The 22,924-nt window shown below is 31.7% G+C and overlaps 1 protein-coding gene across 2 annotated transcripts; it reads left to right on the forward strand.

Annotated features, from left to right (window-relative positions):
- Positions 1 to 119: 119 nt before the first annotated feature.
- SCAR (wiskott-Aldrich syndrome protein family member 3 SCAR) lies at positions 120 to 22,626 on the forward strand. Of its 2 annotated transcripts, XM_076406391.1 has the most exons (10): positions 164 to 315; positions 4,969 to 5,118; positions 12,872 to 13,083; positions 14,027 to 14,219; positions 16,813 to 17,021; positions 19,643 to 19,798; positions 19,857 to 20,087; positions 20,145 to 20,364; positions 20,488 to 20,898; positions 20,961 to 22,626. In XM_076406391.1, the coding sequence occupies exons 3-10, from the start codon at positions 12,941 to 12,943 to the stop codon at positions 21,156 to 21,158; spliced, it is 1,761 nt and encodes a 586-aa protein (XP_076262506.1). In that variant the 5' UTR covers positions 164 to 315; positions 4,969 to 5,118; positions 12,872 to 12,940; the 3' UTR covers positions 21,159 to 22,626. The 2 variants fall into 2 exon arrangements, with proteins under 2 accessions (XP_076262495.1, XP_076262506.1); XM_076406380.1 differs by lacking the exon at positions 4,969 to 5,118 and having other exon boundaries at positions 120 to 315.
- Positions 22,627 to 22,924: the final 298 nt, after the last annotated feature.

The following is a 22,924-nucleotide window of genomic DNA, read 5'->3' on the forward strand; positions in this document are numbered from 1 at the left end:
ATAGTGTATATATAGATGCATATATTATATATACATATTTGTATTTTAGAACATTTTGTGCTTATACAACTAGATAAACGTAGATACAGTTGAACGGTTGGTATAACGAATCTACGTCAGTATAGTAGTAACTTTTGTTGTAAGGGTGTGGTAGCCAGTGTAGTGAATTCTTGTCTATGGGTGTTACGTTTCGCCATTTTCTTGAAATTTATTTAAAAATTAATGTTTTTTTAATGAAAAAATCCATGTTTTTGTGTAAACAGTGTAAATTATGTATGTGCTAATGGAGTAATACGACGCCATAGTTTATTTCAGGTATGAATCGTTAGAACTCGAGTGACAGTCAATGTTTTGCTGGCCTTTTCACCTTTTGCACATAACTGACATTTAAAATAATTATATATTTAAAATTTGCAAAAGGATCATATTACAAATTATTCATTTAAAAACTGTGCTTCTCTAATTTTAATTGATGTTAGTGTAATTTTTAGTAAATGGTATGACTCAATTTTGTGTTGTAAGTCACCTAGGGAAACAATATTGACTTTTTGGGATTGGCAGTGAAAGGAGACAATATAATTTAATAATAATTCAGTAGCATTTATAAAATATAAAAATAGTTTGTTGATTTATATTTGATAACATAAAGTCATACAACTGATAAAAAATAAACTGTTAAAGTTAAATGTGTTATATTAAAAACAAATTATATAAATTAAGAATTATTAATGATAAATGTTATCATTAAATAACGATAAATACTTAATTATTATAGCATTAAGTATAATAATATCTTACGTTTAATTTAACGTAACCTGCGTTGTTAAATATTTTACACTTTGATATATCTAATCATTTTATAAATAATTATTTTAGTTTTTATTTTCAATAAAATGAGTCATATCCTTACGTTAACGATAGATAATAAGGATATATTTAACGCAGTATTTGCTAGATAAGTGGGTTCCTCATTTTCCTTATTTAACCGGTATATAATGTATACGGTATTTCATTTAGATGTTGAAATCACTTTTCCCCAGCATGAAATACGTTTATATAATATTAAGGATTACGTTACATATAATAATTCAACAAGTTTAATATTTGTTGATTAAACACATTTCCAAATGTATATTATGTATTGTTTTAAAATTAAATATTTGGTATCATTATATGGAGGCGCACAACCTCACTGTTTTGAAGTAATGACTCATTAATAGTACTTGTTTAGTGGTTTCCATTAATTGTAAATTCTTATCTAATTTATAGGACGTAGTGATAGTTAAAATAGATAAGTTATTTTAAATTTAAAGTTATTTATGTTACATATATATATTTTTAGCTATATGTTATATTAATAAACATACTATGGCTATCTGGGCATCTTTCTCAACTTTAATATTTTTTTTATATTCATAGCAAAAATGCTGATCATCCTAAACCTGAAATAACAATGTAGGCTACCTTGTAAGAAATAGGCATTAATTTTCTCAGTAAAATAGTTTATGTGCTTTTAACAGTCTAATTAATTAGATTACTGTCAATCATATAATGACTATAGTACCAATTCAATATATTTGTTATTGTGCAGTAATAATTTTAGTGTGTCATTATCTCGTTAAAATGAATGTTTAAGCGACCAAGTTAGAGACGACTACTCCAATGAACCCAAAATTTGCATCCGTTAATATACACTTAATAGTCTATATTGACTTGATACAGAAGTTACTGGTTTCAAAATAACAAAGTTGGTAGCTTGATGATTATCATTCTGAAATAATAAATACAAATGAAAAATAATTTTGAAATTATAGAAATAATATATTTTACATAATTGATAGAATAATAGGAATTGCTCTTGGTCATTATCCTGTTTTACATTAGCTTTTCATAAACGACCACGTGCGGTGAGCAACATATGGTGCTCTAGTTACTAGGAAACTATAAGTTACAATATTTTTTCTTCACTAATATAACGCTAATATTAAGGCATGTATGGTAAAAATATTTACGCAGTTAGAGTAACAATATGTAAGTAAAACTGTATAACTTTGTTTTCAAATATTTCCGTTAGTATATTCACAATTTCCACCCTTTGTTTTTCGATTTTAGGTACGAAGAAGTTTGTGTTTTATCCAAATTTAAATTAACTTTTTTTTCGGATATTGATAATTACTGTCAGTAACTTTATTTCAGGCTTACTATCGTATCTTTACTAGGAAGTAAGCTTCTGTCTAGAATGATAAGGTTGTAGGTTGTAATATTCGGTACTGATTGTATTAATTGTACACTATTACAGAGGAATGTCAACACTTTTACTCCACGAGTGAGCACGTATGATGCACGCTTCGATACCGACATATTTTTAAATATATTATCATTTATTGTTTTAATGATTCTATTTTGAAAGATAACACGTTAGAATTTAAACAGACCCCGCATAGTTTCGTGACTACCGAGGATTCTCTTCCGGAATTTTAATCGATGGCAATTGTTTTTTTATGTCGCTTAACCTGTCGCAGCCTACTATGATTTTGCATTCATTCATTAGTCGCAAAGCATAAAATTGATTTTATAATTGGATGGTCGGTATACGGTTTTCAGGAAGTCTGAAGCTGAATTTTCAACATCGCGCCTACGTTATTGTTCAGATTATTTCATTCCTCGTTTTTTTTTCTGCTGCGAAACAATACTTATTGTTGTTTTCGTTTCGCTTTGAATCAGATAGCGTCACTTTCCTACCCGGACCGATTAGTGGAAATGAATAGACTATTTTTGACGTGTATAAAGAAATCCTTTCCGTTTACTTATGTTTGCATATAAAATACACGAACAGTTAAAGTTATTTACATAGTTAACAAGTGTTCCTTTATTAAAATCGAGAACATTAATTTCTATGTTTAGGACATGATATAAATAAGATCATTAACAGTAATCACTTTAATGGCTAATATGCCTTTACTAAAAATCAATATTTGTTGGAGTAGGTTTTATTATAAATATCTAAATATATATAACATTTTTTTTGTAAATTCATTTATTAATTCGATGAATGAAAATTGCAAAGATTTGCAACATTTGGTCAAGTGTTATACAAGATTAATTAATTTATTAATTTCATTATATTTGGATATTACTACATGTAGTAATTTTTTACACTAAAATTCCAAAGTTATTGTTTGTTAATGGAAATGCTATTTAAATCAAAATATACTGATATACAATGATGTTCGAGATGGGATTCTGCTTATCACTCTCTATTCTAAAACCCTCCATAACGGTTCAATTATGTGGGGACTGTGCTGACCAGGAAAGATGTTTGATCTAATTTTGATTCTCCTCAAGACTGACTCTTTCTGACTGTGTATATGGAGGCATTATCTTGTAATATGGCGTTGTTTGGCAACAATATTTCGGTCAATATACTGGTTATGCAATTCGCAGTAATCCGACTAGTGATGTGAATGAAAGGACCCGAATACCACGATATTGCCGCCTGAACAGAACGTCCTCCATGCTTGACTGAGGCAGTCCTTCCAAGGCTTCTTTTGGGGTTCTAGATACATAAATTTAGAAAATGATGATTAATCGAACCTTATCACATTCTTCCAATTATCAATTCCAATCAACTCTTTCTTGTACATCCTGATGAAAAGATGCACAAACTTAATTTAATTATGAGATTTTAACTTTTTTCTTATGAAAGATAAAACTACTCCCTATAAACTTATCGAACAGCCTCGGAATACTCACTAAAATCACCAAAATGTTGTTAAGCAATGTAAATAATATCTGTTGGAAATGGTTTATGATTATTATTATATTATAATATCATGATGCACTAAAATGCAATGATTAATATTAGGAAAATTACGAAGACCACAAACCCTTATAAATTTAAAATATGTTTAAATTAAAAATATTAGCCTTTACTTTTTAACCAGCCTATGTTTTGTTCCTGGTAATCGAATACTGTTGTAAAATAACGGAAACGGAGATGTTGAGGAGCAACATGTGTCACAGAACTTTAAAACGAAAATGTAGATTCATTGAAGACATCTCTATGAATAACTATTATTAATAAAAGTGACACAAGCTATTGCCGCGTATAACTAACTCTAGAAGGATATTAGCGTATATATGCGCGCCTTTAAAAGGGGCTTTTTAAGGTTTTCAACTATAGCAAATATGTTATGTATGAATATTACATAAGAAACAACGGTTTCTATCGCGTTTTTTGGAATGTGGTTTTCTATCATTTTTTAAATAAATATTTCCATTAGTTTTTATGCGGTTTTTATACGGGGTGCGGCTGTTTTATAGCCATAAATCAACTCATACTGCCTCAGAAAAGCTGCCCAACCATGACAGCTGCTTAAGCTGCAACTCTCATTTTTAACTCTTGTTCATCTCAGATCTACAGACAATTATTACTCGATAAAGAATATTCTCAGAAATTTGTAATGTGTTTAATATGTAGTAGGTTAATAATTTCATTTTAATATAACCTACAAGTATCTTATTATATAAGGTATTCGAAGGCGATGAAAACCATTTTCTGCGTTATTGCGTGGCTATTATTTAGGTGATTTATGCTCGTTAAGTATACGATAACGAATATAATGCATTGGGAAAATAATTTCGGTTTGTTTATATTATTAATAGAATTTCCAGAGATCGAAACAAATGGAGCAAGGTGGCTATACCAAGCTATATGGCAAAACCCAGCTAATATCTCTAAAGCTATATCTTATAACTTAGTCTAGCGTTGTAGATAAATTCTTGTCGTATTTAACGCTTTAGTTGACAGTAGACAGTTAGGAGGTCCAATGAGACAGTCGAATTTTAACATGTAAAAAAAGAATATTTATAAGTATTAGATCACCAGCATTATTCGTCAGAACTATAGACCGTTTATTTAATTTTATTTTAAAGGTTTTTTTTTAATTCCAAACTTTATCGTTTGAGGTTATCTACGAATCGACACATTTTTTGGTATCTTCATAAGAAATGCTGCTGATAGAGGTCACGACTCATATGTCGGAAGAAGTAGCAATCAAGAAAAGCAAGGTCTGGAGAACGCGGATGGGATAACACTTCCCATTATAATGTTTGCAAGTATGTTTTAATCGGCTTTACAGCATGTGGTCCAGCGTTGTTATGATGAAGAATAACATTGTTGTGTGTTATTCATATTCCCCAACCGTTTCTCCAGCAATGCTCAGCTCAAACGCATGAATTGTAGTCGATAACCCATTAATAGTTTCATCGAGTAATGCCTTCAAATTTTTTGGCTGTCCAGAACGCTGTTTGTCTTCGGTCACCATTATAATCACCACTTTTAAAACGTTAAAACCAGTATTCATATGTTAAAATCGATAGAGTATGGTTGCCAAGCAACGCACTTTCCTGTAAGTCCTATAATTTTCCTATAATATCCTATATTTCCTATAATTTCCTATAAGTGAGGCTTTAACGTGAAGTTGGTTACAAATATAGTCTATGCAATTTATAGACAGTAACACCATGTGTTGTAAATCCTTTGTAAATTAATGTATAGACTTGATGTTTTCTAATAATCATTTAAGTTATATAGGCAGTATACAAGTTCTAATAAAATACTTTCAAGTATATTTTAATCAATAAAAAATCAGTGTGGCGCCCACATGGAGTTGGGTGGGTTGGATAGATAATTTAATATTTATATAATGAATTTAACATAAAAGTTTTACTGTAATAATCCCTTTCATTTTGTGAGAATACCTCGTATTGTTATATTATCGATGTGAAAAAATGATTCTTCTTTCTATTTGCACCGTTTATCTGAGAAATCTGATTTTCTCCAGTTCTCATAGCAACAAATATAAACTTTCTGTTGATATATCTTCAGTGCGTGTAGTTTGTTTTGTTTACGTCTCTCACTTGATAAACAATCAAGCTATCGTTTTCTATTATGAAGTCGATTGATGACGCATGATTTGTGAAGCATGATATTAACACCATGCTACAGATGGTGAGGTGTAGTACATTTACTCTGTGGCTTTAAATAGGTTTAACTCATAACAACGGTATTCCACGGGTGTTTTTATTCAGTTTTTTTTTTCGAATATTTGTTTATTTTTAGTAAAAAAACATTTTTTCATTATTTTTTAAAGGTTTTCACAGTGAACCATGCATTCGCATTATTGGGCATTATATCTATAGTATATTTAGGCATAATATTTTCATATATGTATTAAGCCTATAAATTAGTTTTTAAGGATTTTTTTTAATTTCAAGTTTTATTGTGAAAAATATGTACAATGTATTTTATTCAAAGTATTCCATGGATACTTTTATTCCCATCTTTGAGACAATTTACGGATTCTATATCAAAAAAAAACCCTGTAATCAGGAAGGTGGAGTAGCACTTCCCACTTTAATGTTTCTAAGTACGTTTTCACCGGTTTTGCAACATGTGTTCGAGCGTTGCCATGCAGAAGAATAAGATTGTTGTGTCTTTGCTCGTGTTGCGGGCGGTTTTCGCGTAGTGTTCGTCCCAAACGCATCAATTGTTGTCGATAGCGGTATATATTGATGGTTTCGAATAATGCCTTCAAATCGCCGTCTTCAAGTTTTTTGCATGTCTATAACACTTTTTGACTTCGGCGACAAATTCACCACTTTTAAAACGTCGAAACCAGTATTTACATGTTAAAATGGATGGAGCATGGTTACTATAAACTTCACAAAGCATTCTATAACCGTTTTCGAATTGAAGTAAAAATAACACTTCACACTGCAAATGCGCTTTATTCGGTTCAACACACTGAAAAAATGATTTCTACACATTTTGACGAAATGATACATGCTGAAAAGTGAAGCCTGTTAGTAAGGCTTCAACAAATGTTCCCAATGCGTTTTACACAGTGCCACCATCTATTGTAAATCAATTAAAATTAATATATAGGCCCGATATTTGACGCAAACCTTACCAATTTTTCTCTTTCTATTTCCACTTCAAGTACGACAAGAAGTTCGTGATTTATTGTCTACTGTATTAGGTACTGCCGTGGTTGTCCATCATGTCTATAAAGCCAGCGATCCAGCAAATAAAGATTGTGTAGATCTACTTGAGAGCTATATCTTTTATTATTTAACAAATTGATTAAACCGTTCATTCCTGCTTCGTTTTTTTTTGCCTTTTTGTGTGAAGATTTGCATAAGCATTATATTCTCCAGAGCTAGTTATTGGGTGATTTCAGTGTACCGTGCTTCGAAATATCTTCTCCTAGTATAACACACTGGTACCTCTTGTCATACCAAGTGTGTTATACTATTGCTGAATGAAGAGCAGTTAAGTATACCATCACCATACCACCAAAAATTAGTCCATTTTATTTCTTATTCAAAGCTCGCAATAATTTTATGAGCAACTAGTTGCTGTCCCTTTCTACTTGTTTATAAAAATTATTTTATTTAAATTCTCATTTATCTCCATTGTAATCACTTTATTCTCTATAATTTATTATACACTAGCCGATGCCGTTGATGCTGTAAGAAAATCACGAGTTTCACTCTTCTTTAGGATGTGAATGCTTGTAATTGCCTGCAAGCAATAACGTCAAATTTGATACTATGACCATCTAATTCACACCATCAACCAGACTAAATAATATCAGACATCTTTTGCAATCTTCACAAATCTTTCGCATCTTCTACAAGTTGTCAAAGGTTATTGATGTCACCACAAAATATCTAAAATTAACGTATCTGTAGCCCATTTATCATATATCTTTATTACATATATTTGTTTCGCATTACATCCTAGTGGATTTTTGTGGTTAATCTGCAAACTTCCGAATCTCTTCCTTAAAGATAAGCATATTCAGAACAAGTTAGGAGTAGGTTTGAATATAATATAAAAACTATATATTATTTTTATTTTATATATTGTATATATTTATTTTTAAATTTGTCTCTTGGTTTAGTAAAATTATATATTATTTTAAATTATATTTATTATCTTTGCTAATTCATCTAGTTTTATGTACATCCAAATTAAATTAGATTAATTGTAACTATATCCAGTTTAGAATACCACCCACTTAATTTTATTTCAAGTATTTTCTGCAATATAATCATAAATATGTTTTAAATTATTTATAATATTAAAATATAGCTTATCTTTCTAAAACAACAATTACGAATCAGAATAATGTGCTTATTGCGGCGTAAGTAATGAATGAGATAATGTAGCACAATCAAAATTATATCAACGATTGACAGTGTTATAACCAATAAGTTGTTACGCATTGATATGTGAATTCATTTACGTTATGGTTTTATATGTTGGTCATTACTTAGCATATAGGTCATGTATATTATCTTCCCATTTTTGACATTTTTGAATCCGCTTTTCATAGACAGTAATCATGTGTTTAAAAAAGTGTCAGAATTTCGTTACGTGTCAGCAGTGATTTGTAAGTGGAAATTTGGTCCAAAAATGCTAGATATACGCCATTTTGAAGTTATCTCTTAGGAAAACTGAAATTATTACTTTTTCTTCAGTTTTCTATTTCACCATGTATACAATCAAGTGTTAGCAATCATTATTTGTATAAAGAAATCGGATCAAAGTTATCTTTATATGTTCAGCCGTCAAAGCCTAAAGCTATCGAATACCAATAATTAAGACACCATGTTCAATATTTAAGAATAATGTCGACTTTTTGTGACAGTTTTACCTATTAAATAAAAGAAAAATTATTAAATAAGTTTAACATTTAAATTACTTTAAAGTTAGATTTGCTGATTTGGGAATTTGATAGTGCAAAAGCAATATTTCGTCAAAATCTTAAGAATTATAATATATATAGATTCTTTTCAGCGTATTTATGTGAATTTATTTTCCAATATTCTCTTTTTACGTAGCTAATTTATTTTAGGGAACTGACAATGTACTGACTGAATATTGGTGTAATAGGTTAATAAATAAATTTTCTGAGCACCACATCTATTCGCCAAAAGTAGAACTACTCTATGCCGATTTAATTTAGAAAACTAATGAAACAAAAAAATTAGTTTAAAACGAACCTATTTATATTTATCTTATAAGAAGAATTTATTTATTAGAATTAACTTAAATGCAATAATAATTTGATATTATTGGCATAATTAAATTAAACTGAAATAAAACTAAACTACTTAAGCTAAAGTAAGGTTAAGATTTCCTGCGTGTTGTGGAGTAGCTGTATTGCTTCCACATTGCTATGATTTAGCAACCTTATTTCATGTTTTAAGGCGAAATCTTCATTGATTACCTAGCGATAAGTATTGGTAATTAATTGTAGAACTTTGTTTTGGGTGTGTTGGCTTGCTAGTTGGTTTGATGTTTTAGTGCAACCTCCAAATTCAATTCCTTCAAATTGGCTTTATAATTGACTGATAACTTCCGACTAATCAATACAGTCTCTTGACTTTGAGCCTAATCTACTTTGCTTTTTGTCTAACATGATGTTTCCAAGTTAATCTACCATCGATATATATGCCGAGGTATTTAGTTGATTCTGCTTGAAACATCAGGCATCCGTCAGGTGATATAATTAGATTTTTTTCATTTCGTCACAACGCAAAATTAACATGGACTGATTTGAAGCTATTAAGCTGAATTTTCCAGTCGTTAGTCCATTTGTAGATTGTATTGACTGCTATTTTTTCTACAGCCTTAGGCAGATACATATATTTTGCCATGAGAATATCTTCTAAAATATCACTAATTTACGTTCTAAGAATTTTTCTGAAGAAAAGACCTTTTTCATACATATCTTAAATTTTGTATTCAAGAATCGAATCGTCAAAACAATCCAAATTTCATTGTTACGTTAATATTTATTATGACTTAAAATGTATAGGTGAATGCATACGTAACTGTTACTACACGATTCATAATTATTTCAACAAACCAATAGCGTTGTTTTAGCGGCGAAGACGTTAAAATTAATGTTTACAAATTACTTGAATGATTTAAATCACGTAAGTGTGTGAAATATATTACATTATTACATAAAACCCACTTTGCATTGTTTAACATTTGATTGAAGTAAAACAATTATTTTTAAGTATGCGTTGAATAAATATTCTATAATTACAAATTAAATATGCTTGGTTAAAGGGTTTTCACGCAATCCAACCGTCAATTTAAATATTTATACGTTTTGAAGATTTCTTAATCTGATCAAATTATAATATATAAAAATTTAACAGAGTCCACAAATATTTTACAGTTATGAAGAGATATGGAATATTATTCAGATTTTATTGGAATTTATTTAGTTATTCATATTATTATTCATTATCTTTGTTCCACAGAGTTCCGAACTAGTTATAGTCAAAACTGTAACTAGTAGTTCATGATGGGCAATAGGCATGATAATTTTTAAAAACTACTCTGATATTTTTATGTATCTCCATTACCCAAAATAAATTGTTTCTTGACTTATGAGATATTGTAATTTTAAATTTGCACAAAATACTATAATTGTGTTGTAATCACCAAATAATATGGGAAAATGTATTTAATATCATTTAATTGGTTTAGTTTTACAAGTGTTCATGAAGGCAAGATCTATTCCCATAAGATTTGATTTTTGTCAGGGACTTTAAAAAGTGTCAGTCCAGCTCCACCATTATCAGATTACAAAAAGCTATTGGTATCAAATATCTGATATCTTGTACAAGTTTGGTTGAGTCGTGTGTTTTTATCAAATTTTGACAACCTGGTATCTGTATGTTGTATGTATGTATATATGAACTCCAAGAGTTGTCACTTGAATCAAGTAAAGTAAAAGAAACCAAGTAGATAATTAATCTAAGAATTCACATTCAGAGGATCATTAGTCATTTAAGAGAATTTAATGTTTTAAAGCGTGTCTGTAAAAGCGTACAGACAAGTTTTGTAATTGCATGTACTTTTATGCATTTTTTTTTCAAATTTTCCATATTATGCTATTAAAATAATATCAGAAAATGTTGTGTATTTTATTTACTTTATAACTACTAAAAGGTCTATTGTGGCAATCTCTCAAATACGTACAAAACAGATTTGATCGTATAGAAGCCGCAAAATGATGGTTAGGAATTAATTTTATGTTTATTTATGAATTATTATGACTTATAATTTAAAAACAAATGATTTTTATTACTATTATCATTCCCATTAATAATGATAAGGATTATTACCTTTAAGATGTGCATTTATTTTATTATACTCTTGCTAAACAATAGTGGATCAGTGCACATAATTTTTTTACAGGCCTAACATTACTATTATAACGTTTTGACCCCCATACCTCATTTAACAATCGGAAGTAGGGTATTATTTTAATTCTTATCTAGTTCGTATGACGTAATAATAGTTCAAATAAGATAAAGTAAATTGGACTTTCAATTTATACATAATTGATAAGTTTATATATTTTGTCATATAAATGTTATTACTAATAGAAATTATTGTGTTTACAGCTATACCATTTCCTTTACATTACTGTCCAGATTGTACATATTCTTCAATGATGTTACGGCTAAAACAGTTTGTCCTCATTCTAACATTTATTTCGATAAATTCCCTAGGATTTTTGCAAATATTCTTCCTCTCATTAGGGATGCCGAAAATATATCGATATATTAATATTTTTTCAAAAAAGTATCGATAGTTGTAATCGAAAAAATCTAGGGTTTTCGAAAGAGTGTAACAAGCTTTTGTTTCGGAGATTTCGCCCCCGCTCATCAAGTAAATTTTGCATGCACAAATTGAGATGAAGTAAAGAAATATCAATACTGTTAAAATTAAGTATCGATAAAGTAAAAGATAAGTTTTTAAAATATCGATATTTTTCTCCGTGGCCCAGATCCCTACCTCTCATCGTATAACGAATCCTTCAGTATTGCATTTCGCAGAATATAGATTTTCGCATTTCATGAACATTAATTTTTCACAATTATATCCCTGTCTCATCGAACAAAAGAATATAGCTCCATTTATATTTACAGCAATCAACATGATCTCGGGTAAATTATAACCTGTCATTTTAAGCCATTTTAAAAAGATTATATTTGAATCAATTTCGCCTATGATTTTAAATATTTCATATTGGCTTGTCTTGTATTCAACAATTTATATTTTAAATGTAGAATGAACATGAATCATATGTTATGAATCACAAAACCATACTGTCAAAGTTGGCGTAATTTTACAATGACTATACTCCTTTTATATACATCCACCGCACAAAATTGCATTTTCTATATTTATTACTTTTCCTATCTGGTTTGAAGAGATTCGGAGCTGATGCCTGTAAAACATTTAAGATAGATTACATAAAAATGTATGCATACTTTGACACAGCATATGCCAATTGTCAGTCTTGATTATGTTATTGAGTATTGATATTGTTATTGATGTTATGTATTAAGAGTTGGAAAATACTTGAAACATTTTATAAGAAACATTAAGTCTTATTAGTCCTACACTATCTGCCACAAGCTGATTCACGTTTTCGAAAACTAAATAAATTGGAGCAAAATTAATGTCACGTTTAAGAAAAATGGGAAAAATCTGTAGGAAATTATGAAATATGTTTGAATTAAATAATTTGTACTAATTTTTCCCAATAAACGCAAACATGATAAGAATTATTGCACAAACCTAATAGTTAATATAATATATCCAATAAAACAGCCAATACACGTCACGTCAAACTGATTCGATTACGTAATCCGACGCATCAAACAGCATTGCATTTGGCAGTATATTCGACGTCATTTATGACGTGCATTAACTGTTTTGTTATAAGGACTATAATTTTAATCATAGCAGTACTTTTTTTTTCAGTGATGAATTTCCATCGAAGATCAGTTCCAAAGATTTGTACCATTCTGGGTGGTTTATAAAGCATCAAAAATGCCGTTTCCTAAACGCTTAATCGAGCCAGTGTTCGTTACCCGGGGTACCTTGCCCGAGGATTTGCCACTCCCTTCTGAACTGGAAGGAGTGACGAATGGGACATTGGCTAACATTGTCAGGCAACTTTCCTCTTTATCAAGGTAAGTTCTGCATGCTAGAAACGAGGCTTATATCGTATCCCACATTTTTTCTAACGTATTAATAATTTTAAAATTAATTTTTAAAATTTATAATACAAAAAGTCACTATGCGTCACTGGTTTTAGAATATAGTATAAATGTTATATAAAAAGATAGATAGGTAGAGCAGATTCATATCATATCTCTTTTTTATTTTAAATTTATTAATAAAAAATAAATAATTCTGAAGGTATGTATTACATAAATATCTTTAAGTACTAGAATTATTGCTAGGAGTTATTGCAATGTATTTATTTTATTATATCTTATTTTAAAAGAAATTAAATTTAAGAAAAGGTTAGAAAATAATTTTGTTCTTTTTTTGCTCGTATGTTTTGTTTTATTATAGCATTTTCATTTATGTTATATATGTTTCGATTTAGCTAGAGCTATTTAGAAAGTTGAAGGAGATATGATACTATATGCTAGAGGATAACTGTTCGTAGCAGATTTTATCATATTTAAAGCGTTTATATAGTGGTAACATGTTGTCAAATACCTATGAAGTGTATTCAAATCAATTATGGGTAACTAATATTATAAAATCTTTTTGCTAAGCTAAGTATGTTAATTGCTATGACATAGCCTTAGATACCACGTATGACTTTGACATGTCATGTAATACTGTAATACCACCAAAAATTTCATCCTTCAAATAATGATCTGGCTTTCTCGCCCTCTTAAACTATAATAATAAATGAAATAATACTTGTAATGTAGCGAAAATAATATGCAAATATGTAATAATATTTAAAAAAATATGTAACACAAATATGAAAACAGGCAGTTATTTTCTTATATATCAACATTTGATTTCATTCGGTTTGTCATTGATCAAATCCGAATTGACAAAAAAAGTGAATTGTGTCAACCGTCTAACATCTAACAAAATATGTTTTTTCAGGCATGCCGAAGATATGTTCGGCGAATTAACTCGCGATGCCCAACAACTGTACGATAGATCCAACTCGCTTCAAGCCCGCATCGATAGACTGGCTGTGAAAGTAACTCAGTTAGATAGTACGGTCGAGGAAGTCAGTCTGCAGGATATTCATATGCGAAAGGCATTTAAGAGTGCCACAGTATTCGATCAGCAGGTAACAGTCTTGTCAATTTATCTGCGTTTCGTAAATATGCATGACAAATATACATTGCACTCATGGAAACGGAAACGATTTCGTTTTATGCGGTTCAACAGTAGAGAAACAAGTTTAGCAGTCGGTAAAATAAAATAAATAAAAAGCTGTATCCTAACGTTAAGAATGATTTCCGCTACCTGAATATAATGAAAACTGTTTTAATATCCAAAACACAACTAGAGAATACAGCATATATAACATATGGATACATTAAAATCTATATTATAGTAGCTTGTTTCTTTTTCAGTTTGTTAACTGTAATGCATATAGTACTTCCGAAATATAAGAAAAATATATTTTATTTATTTGTTATTATTAGATGCTTACTTGTCTTTTGATCAGTGATATCTATTGGTGTTAAATTCAATGGTATTGACATTTCTCTATATAAAATAACACTTAGCATTATTGAGTTGTTCAGTGTGTCGAGACCGCAATCATAAATGGCTCAAAAGTGCATTTTCGACATTCATTACTTAGCATTATTGAGTTGTTCGGTGTATCGAGACCGCAATCATAAAACGCTCAAAAGTGCATTTTCGACATTCATTACTTTTCTTTTTTAATTCGAAGAAATTTGCTGCCGAAGCCCGTTAAAGACTTTCAAAAACTTGTAATGCTGACCAATCAGATAAAAATTACCAATTTGGTAGCGATTTTAATATGTTGACATCGATGACAAAGAGCTAGCTGACGGATCAAAACAGTTCGAAAAGAATGAACAAGACCTATTGGGCAAAAATTGGGAAAGATCCAAAAAGAGGGAAAACGCGAATTAACTGAAAATACCCTTTCAACATGGCGGTTTTAACACTTGCCGGGAAAAAAGAAGAGTTCTCTCTGTTGCCTATTGTGATTAGTGATGAAAAGTGAATCTATTAGTACATAGCCTAAAGTATCGCTATATCTCTGTAAAGTAAAAAATGATCATAGTATATGCAAGCACATGTATTAATTATATAATTGAAATTTCTTAGATAAAGTTACTTATAATTCTATGAAATACTTAATGTTAATTTAATACGTTCTGACAATATTAAATCTATCTGAAAACTGAAGGTGCTAATGAGCTATTACTTGGTTTTGTTGACCTTTAATAATGCTTATAATTCAATGGATGGAGTATATACTAGATTGATTAATAAGTTCGGGAAATCACAAAGAATATTTCCAGAGCCAGAAATGAGAAACAAATTTATAATTGCAAAATAAAATTATCATTACCATTTCCCTCAAATTCCAGCAAATTAAATACCGGCAGCAGTAAGTCCTGAACTTAATGATCATCAAGATACTATCCTCAAGAGTAATAACATTCAGTTCAGCTCTTCTCTAATGTTTTCGACATATTTTTCGAAGAACGATTTGTCTTTCATTTCAAAATAAGCTTCAACTTCGGCAATTACTTCTTCGTTTGAGCCAAACCTATTTCACCGGGCCATTTTTTTAAGTCTTGTAAACAGGCTGTAGTCCGAACGGCCACTCTAGTCTATACAGTGGGTGGCAAAACAATTCAAAGCGCAATTCGTTTAAGCGTATTCATCTACTTGTGATATGGTGCATTGTTACTCAACAAAAGTTGCTTTGTTAAAACTACTAGGCTAAATGTGAGAAAGTTAGAAGGAGGCGCCAGCAATAAGCCACATGAACTTACTAAATATAACAACTTTGATTGATGACAGTTGTTGGCATGGAAAAAATGTTTGTGTTATGATAACGAGAAGTCAGACAGAGTTAAGTCTAGTAAATAAGCTGGATATTAAGACTAGTACTTTAGTTTACTAATTTCCCTGATTTTTTTTTCTGATGTGTGGGAGCAGGTACGTTGCATAGTTTTCCATTTTGATGGAAAATAATTTGTCTTATGTAAATTGCTACTTTTTTCATGTATTTTTGCTACATACAATACTAGATAATAATAATTTATTGTTGCATCAGTTTGAGAGTAATTCATTATGCGAAAGACCTGTTGCATACACTTAACCGATTTTTGAACGCGAACTGATTTCATTAATCGTTAGCCTCTTCACGATCATTGTGATACACCCAAGTCTCATCCATAGTGATTTTTTAAACCAAACTCTATTTTTTGTTCAATTCCCAGTAAATACAACAGCCTTTACATTCAAAGCTCGTCTTTAGATATCGATATAACCAAAATAATGTTATCACATGATGTTATTGATCTTATGATAGAAATACTTTTTAATGGATACATTACGAAATGGAAAAAAAAAATCAGTTTAAACGAGACATGTTTTCTTTACCAATTAACAACTGACGAAGATATCACACATTATATTTTGGAATATCATTTAACGGTATATATTTTCACCACTTAATAAAAATTGATGAGGATATGGAGGAAGACCGTCTATTTTACGGTTAATATGCTATATGTATATAATAATAAAGCAAATTTTAAAGCAATAATTGATACAATTTTTTGGCGACTTATAGTTACATTTTCAAATATGTTACAAATTAAGCGAAAAATAAGTATACGTGATGATTTTTTACCCAAATTTTGATGAGCCAAATTAATTTGCAGGTATTTTCACGGGCGACTATGCCCACAGCCATGCTTGAAACCTACAATTCTTGTGATCGACCACCACCTCTCGATAAACTTAATTGTTATCGCGACGACGGCAAAGACGGTTTGAAATTCTACACCGACCCCAATTACTTCTTCGAATTATGGCGGGCCGAAATGCTGAACGACACCGAGCGTGTAATGCACGACAAAGGAAAGAATAGGTAAGTGAAAAGGTTGTTGCCACAGTCGCCTAAATAAAAAACAAGTCGTAAGATATATGGTTCAAGTAAATTAAAAATGCCTTCACTAGTATTCAAGATATATATTATTCAAAAGAATTTTAACATCAGTTAATTAAAATTAACACGGTGTCATATAATATAGCAATAACTAGTAATTAAATTAGTTGCTCATTTAATAACGTCACCTCTAATATTGTGTTTTTCGTAATTTTCATCGATGTCACCATCAATCTGTAATCAGCTCTCGGAGAGTGTCTACTTCTCAACCAATACGCAGACACTGGTACCTCGGGACTTCGAACGTTCTTCACTAAATTCTGCCACAATTACCGATCGGCTGCAGTTGTTCTGGCCTCGGGCTATGTCAATCTCCTATTCTTCAGAGCGTTTTCGATTAATTTGATCCATGTCTTTTTGGGAGCTGTTCGCTGTGTCTTTCATTCAACAGGCATGTCCAAACCATTGCAATCTACGTTTCTGGATTTGTACCTTAACCGTGCTCTTATTTTTAACATGATATTGGAGAGAAACGTGCAGAATTTCCCAGAGTGCAACAGTATGTGTCCAAGTCTCACAGCCACACAATAGTATTGGAAAGATAAACGTTCGAGAGAAGCGAGTTACAGTTTTCATCGCAAGCTATAGGGTTCTGCGATGAGAATTACGAGGGCAATCCGATAAGTACTTAGCCTACAAAAGAAAAACGAAAATTTTTAAAAAGTGGCGATTTATTTCTCAAAATAGTTTGCTTTTAGCCCGATACACTTGACCCAGTGATTCTCCAATTTCTTTAGCCCATCCGAAAAATACGTTTTCTCGAGATCCGCAAAGTAGACCTCCGTGGCGGCGATGACCTCATTCGACTCAACTTCAGAAAGACAACAAAAAGAAGTTATATGAGGCTAAATCTGGAATATACGATAGATGGGGCGACAGTTCGTAGCTCAATTCGACCAATTTGGCCGTGGAGAGTACGAAGGTATGAGCCGGTGCTTTGTCATGGTGGAAGGGCACTTTTTCTTCACCAAATGAGGCCGTTTTTTGCAATTTGGTTTCGAATCGGTACACTACAGCCCTGTGACCGTTTTGCCCTTCTTCAGATAGTCGATATACAGCGCATGTCGATGACACGCGGTCTTTTAGGATGCCTACTGCCTCGGCTATTTTGCACACTTCAATCGGCAATCTGCCAATACGAGATTGTGGATTTTTGTCATGTTATCCTCCGTAGTAACCGTTTTCGGGGTACCTGAGCATGGCTCATCAAATACCGACGTACGACAACGTTGAAACTCGGTAACCAATTTTTGGTGGTCGCCATCCAAGCAAAAAAAACATTCAAACCCCTTTGATTTCGCTGTGCGATTTCTGTTCAAAAAACAAGAATCGAATCACCGATAGGTATCGCTCTTGTCCCATTTTTCTACAATCCGCTGACACACTCGCTTCTACAGGCGGTCGAAACAACTATGAGTCTGATTCCTAAAATCGTCCAATTCCGTAAATTTCTCTTGCGATAGTAGCGCCATCGGGCGGTGAGACTAAATACTTATTAGACCACCATCGTGTATCATGAAAAATATTGGAATGACATGTTTTTAAAAACGTTTCGTATAATGGCATCCACTAATATATTGAAAAGTAGTGAAGAGACGACATTTTTTAGGCAAACATCGGCTCGGACCTCAAATGTATTTGACAAATCATTTCGCATACAGCTATTGGATCTATCATAAGACGCCTCAAGAGATTTGATCATTTTTAGGAGAACATACTCTCGAAAGCAGATCGATATCATTAAAAACATCGCACCCTTTCTACATCAAATGGTGGGTACATAACCCACCACAACTGTACAGAACCGAATTGAGAGAAGAGCATCTGAGCTCTTAATACCCGTAATATCCTCCATCAGCTCGTGTAACGCAAAAATATTATGTACGCAACCTCGATTCGATCTAAAACCCGCCTGTTCTTCTCGGCTCTTTGAAGTCTCTTTTGTATGATTTTCTCGAGATTTGATAACACTTATACGTCCTATAGTCGTACATTGTTTACTGTCTCCTTTTTTCAGTATAGGTACAATTATCGTTTTCCTCCATATTCACAGTACCCTCTTCGATCACCAAATTTTCATCAACATTCAAAATCATCAACGTTTCTCTACCGGCCTTGATCTTATGTGCCGTAACTTTGTAGACTCCAGCGATCTTACCACACTTTAATGATTTTATTGCGGCCCGTAATTTGTCTATTGCTAGCTGAGTGGCTAAAACATGTAGTGTGTCATAATTGACGCTCATCATGTGACGCGCTGATTGGCGCTCGTCATGTGACCTTACGAAGGTTTTATCAATGTACGAATCAAGAAGTATGGCTTTGTAATCTATATAGATGTTGTTTCAGCAAAATTTTATCCTTTTCATTCAGTTTCATACTTCATATTCAGTTCTTGTTTTTTTTTATTTCCTTAAAGGAGGAGTAATGATACATAAACACCTTAGTAAATATTAGTAAAATAATTTATTTTTGTTTTAAGCTATATTAGTTAACTATTAATTTTTATAAATATCTGATTTGTATATTTCTTATGCTTGTAGAGGACATAGAGGAGGACGTGGAACAACTGATGGAGCTCAAAGTGGTGTTAGACACAAAAAGAGAGTTAGGCAACCACAAAATACTAGAGAAAGGCAAAAACAGATTGCTCGAGAACACGGTGAATATATTATGCCTCAACAAAACCCAGTATACAGGTACATGTATTATATGAATACAAGTTCATTGAGTTTAACACAGAACACTTTTACTCAGAGCTCCACATCCAGTGCCGCAACCTCACCAGGAAGTCGATGGATATATTCCAAACCAAGAACAACGACCACCCAGACCGAATTCAATCGAAATCCGGCGGTCTTATTCCAGAGAACCTGAACAAATGGATGGCATGCATTCACCATCATTATATCAAAACAATGGACAAATTATTAATTATGATGATCAGAATATGTATCATCACGGCTTGTATGGTCAGGGACCTTTGAGGTACGTGAAATGAAACCGTTCCGATTATAATTTATGCTGATAAATTGGCGTTTTCAGTTCGGAGTCATTATACGCTGGTGGTACCCCAACTAGGAGTAATAAGTCTCGTCCAAGTCAACCTCCTCCAGCGCCCCCATCGAATCAAGGTACACCGACCGCGGGAACTCCAACAAGAGGTCGGTTGGCATCTTCTGGACGGGATCAGCTACCACCACCACCGCCACCTCCGGAACCCACATCTCCGCCCCCTAATGGTTTACCACCTCATATGATACAGGTATGTAGAGACATGAATAATTGCATTGAAATATGAGGAAATTACACATTAAAATACAATTTACTGTTACAACACTGTTAAATCAGTTAATTGCCTTTTTTAATTGAAATGGTTTTGTTTAAGCACCGAATGTCTGAAAGTCCACACCGATCATCAAGTCCAGATCTTCACATTAACTCACCTCCAATAAACCACAGCCAAGACCTTCCTCCACCACCGCCAATTCCGACGCAACAAATTGTCATGCAACAGAAGCAATCATCGCCTCCTAAACAACTTGGCGGTAACAACATAAATTCTGGCATAAATCAGTCCTCTGGAATAACTAGCCCTCCGCCAGTACCTGCAGCTCCACCACCGCCACCTCCCCCGCCTATGCCAACAACGAATATTCATGCACCTCCCGCAGGGCCTATTATTAATGGCGATTTGATCAGAGCATTAACGAGTCCCCCTAAGCTAACACCTGTTAAAGACAGGGTCCTAGGAAAATTAGGACCGCCTCTAGTTGATCCTCGAAATGATTTATTAAAAGTAAGTGAGGATATAATCCTTATAACATTAAATTGGTAATGTTTTTCTAACTTTCTTTTTAGGCTATAAGAGATGGAATAAAGTTACGAAAAGTGGAAAAGAACGAACAGCGCCAGGAAGTGGACAGAGGCATGAACGGATTACACGACGTGGCTAGTATTCTTGCTCGTAGAGTTGCCGTGGAATTCAGCGATTCAGAGTCGGGAAGTGACAGCGAATGCGATTCAGAAGGATGGGGCGAAAATGAGACATCCGCGTGACACCGGAGAAAACCGAGCGAAGTCAGCCAGCAGGCTTATTGATGGTAGATGATACAAAAGTTGGTGTGTTTGAATTGTGTAAGCTAATAAGCATTTGGTTATAAATAAAAAGTGGAAGTATATTAAATCATAGATCATTAAGAATTGCAAAAGAACATACTGAATCAGTTTCTTTTAATAACAAAATGCTTGAAGTCAAATGCAAAACATAATTCAGAGATTAGAATAAGCTAGAACTAGCCCGAAAGGATTTAGCAAGAACCAGCATCCGCCTTTACCGTTTCGAAATAGAGTAAATCTACTACATTATACAAGTATATCAGATAGTGTTTAAAACTTACATTCAAACAACAATGTGTATTATTTTATCGTATATAGATGTTTTAAATAAATTAATTCTGAAATAAATATATTCTGATTAACATAAAAAATTACATGGGATTGAAAAAATTATATATAGAAAAAAGATATCTTCGTCGTGCATAATATCATCGGTTTAGAATTTTTTAAAAAATCAATGATATATCTCTAGTAATAATATATAGTAATATATCTAAAGGAGGACTGATTAATATAAATGATAAATGTTTGGCTTGTTGTCAGTGTGCTTCTGTTATGAAAAGGGGGGCTAATAATCACACTATTATTGATTTTGTATGAGTTAATAATGAGTGACGGTCTAAATTGATATTTTTGTAGACCTCTCTTTTTGCTTTTTGTATACCCTGAAACTAGGTATAAGTAATTGATGAATATAATTTTATATGAAAGAGTAAATCAAATATGTTTATATATATTGAGCTGGACTATTTTTGGTGTTTTTTTTGTTAATCTTAGTATATTGGAAGTATTTTTTGCACCACTAGTGGATAGAAAATAAAAGGGAATTAAGTGCTGTGAGTAAGTAGTCCAAAATGCATGAAATCGTGAAATTAAGTTATTCAGTCTCCAAATGAATATATATGTAGTGTAAAACTGTTAGTCCACTAGTGATATATTTATGCTTGTGATTGTAAACTAATCAAAGAGAAAGACAATGCCAAAATCAGATTAATAGAAAAAAAGCAAAAGTATGCTTCTCTTTAGGGAAATGTATTTTGTAAATTATATATCTATAATAGTTTAGAGAAATGTTAATCACCAGATTGCTATTATTACCGCCATCGAAACGAAGAAGTAGTGTATGCCAAATTTTCAGTATTACAATTACGGCGATCCTGACGGCTTACTGTATATATTGTAACATTTTCTTTACTCACTAAAGCTCTATGTGTACATTCGTAATCCCTTTTTTTGTTTTCCTTTTAAATATATGTACAGGTTGAGATAGTGTAATATTACTTTCCAATTCAGCCTATATATTTATATGTATAGTAATAACTACTTTAAATACTCTTGTTTTTTTCGTTCTAATTTTATTTGATTTTATAAAATATATTTAATAGTCATTAAAATCAAAATGAATTTACCTGTCGGTTTTATTTATCTACCTGTATAATATAGTGATATTGGTAATTAAAATGAATGTCCTTAAGATGTGTCCACGTAACGGAAGTTTAAAGCAATTTTCGCCATTTCTGGTGTCGCTCGTACATATACATGTACGTAAAAAGATAATAATTCTGGAAATATTATTGCAAGCATCTTGTATACTAGTCAGAGGAAATCAGATTTGTATTATTTATACAGAATATTTCTATTTCAAGCCAGAAACTGTTCAACTAACTAAACGTTTCAGCAGATATTTTTTTATTGGACTAGCATTG

The sequence above is a fragment of the Rhynchophorus ferrugineus genome, unplaced genomic scaffold (assembly GCF_030347505.1).
Source record: "Rhynchophorus ferrugineus isolate W39M unplaced genomic scaffold, kcgeb_rfMv2 rfM1, whole genome shotgun sequence".
Lineage (NCBI taxonomy): Eukaryota > Metazoa > Arthropoda > Insecta > Coleoptera > Curculionidae > Rhynchophorus > Rhynchophorus ferrugineus.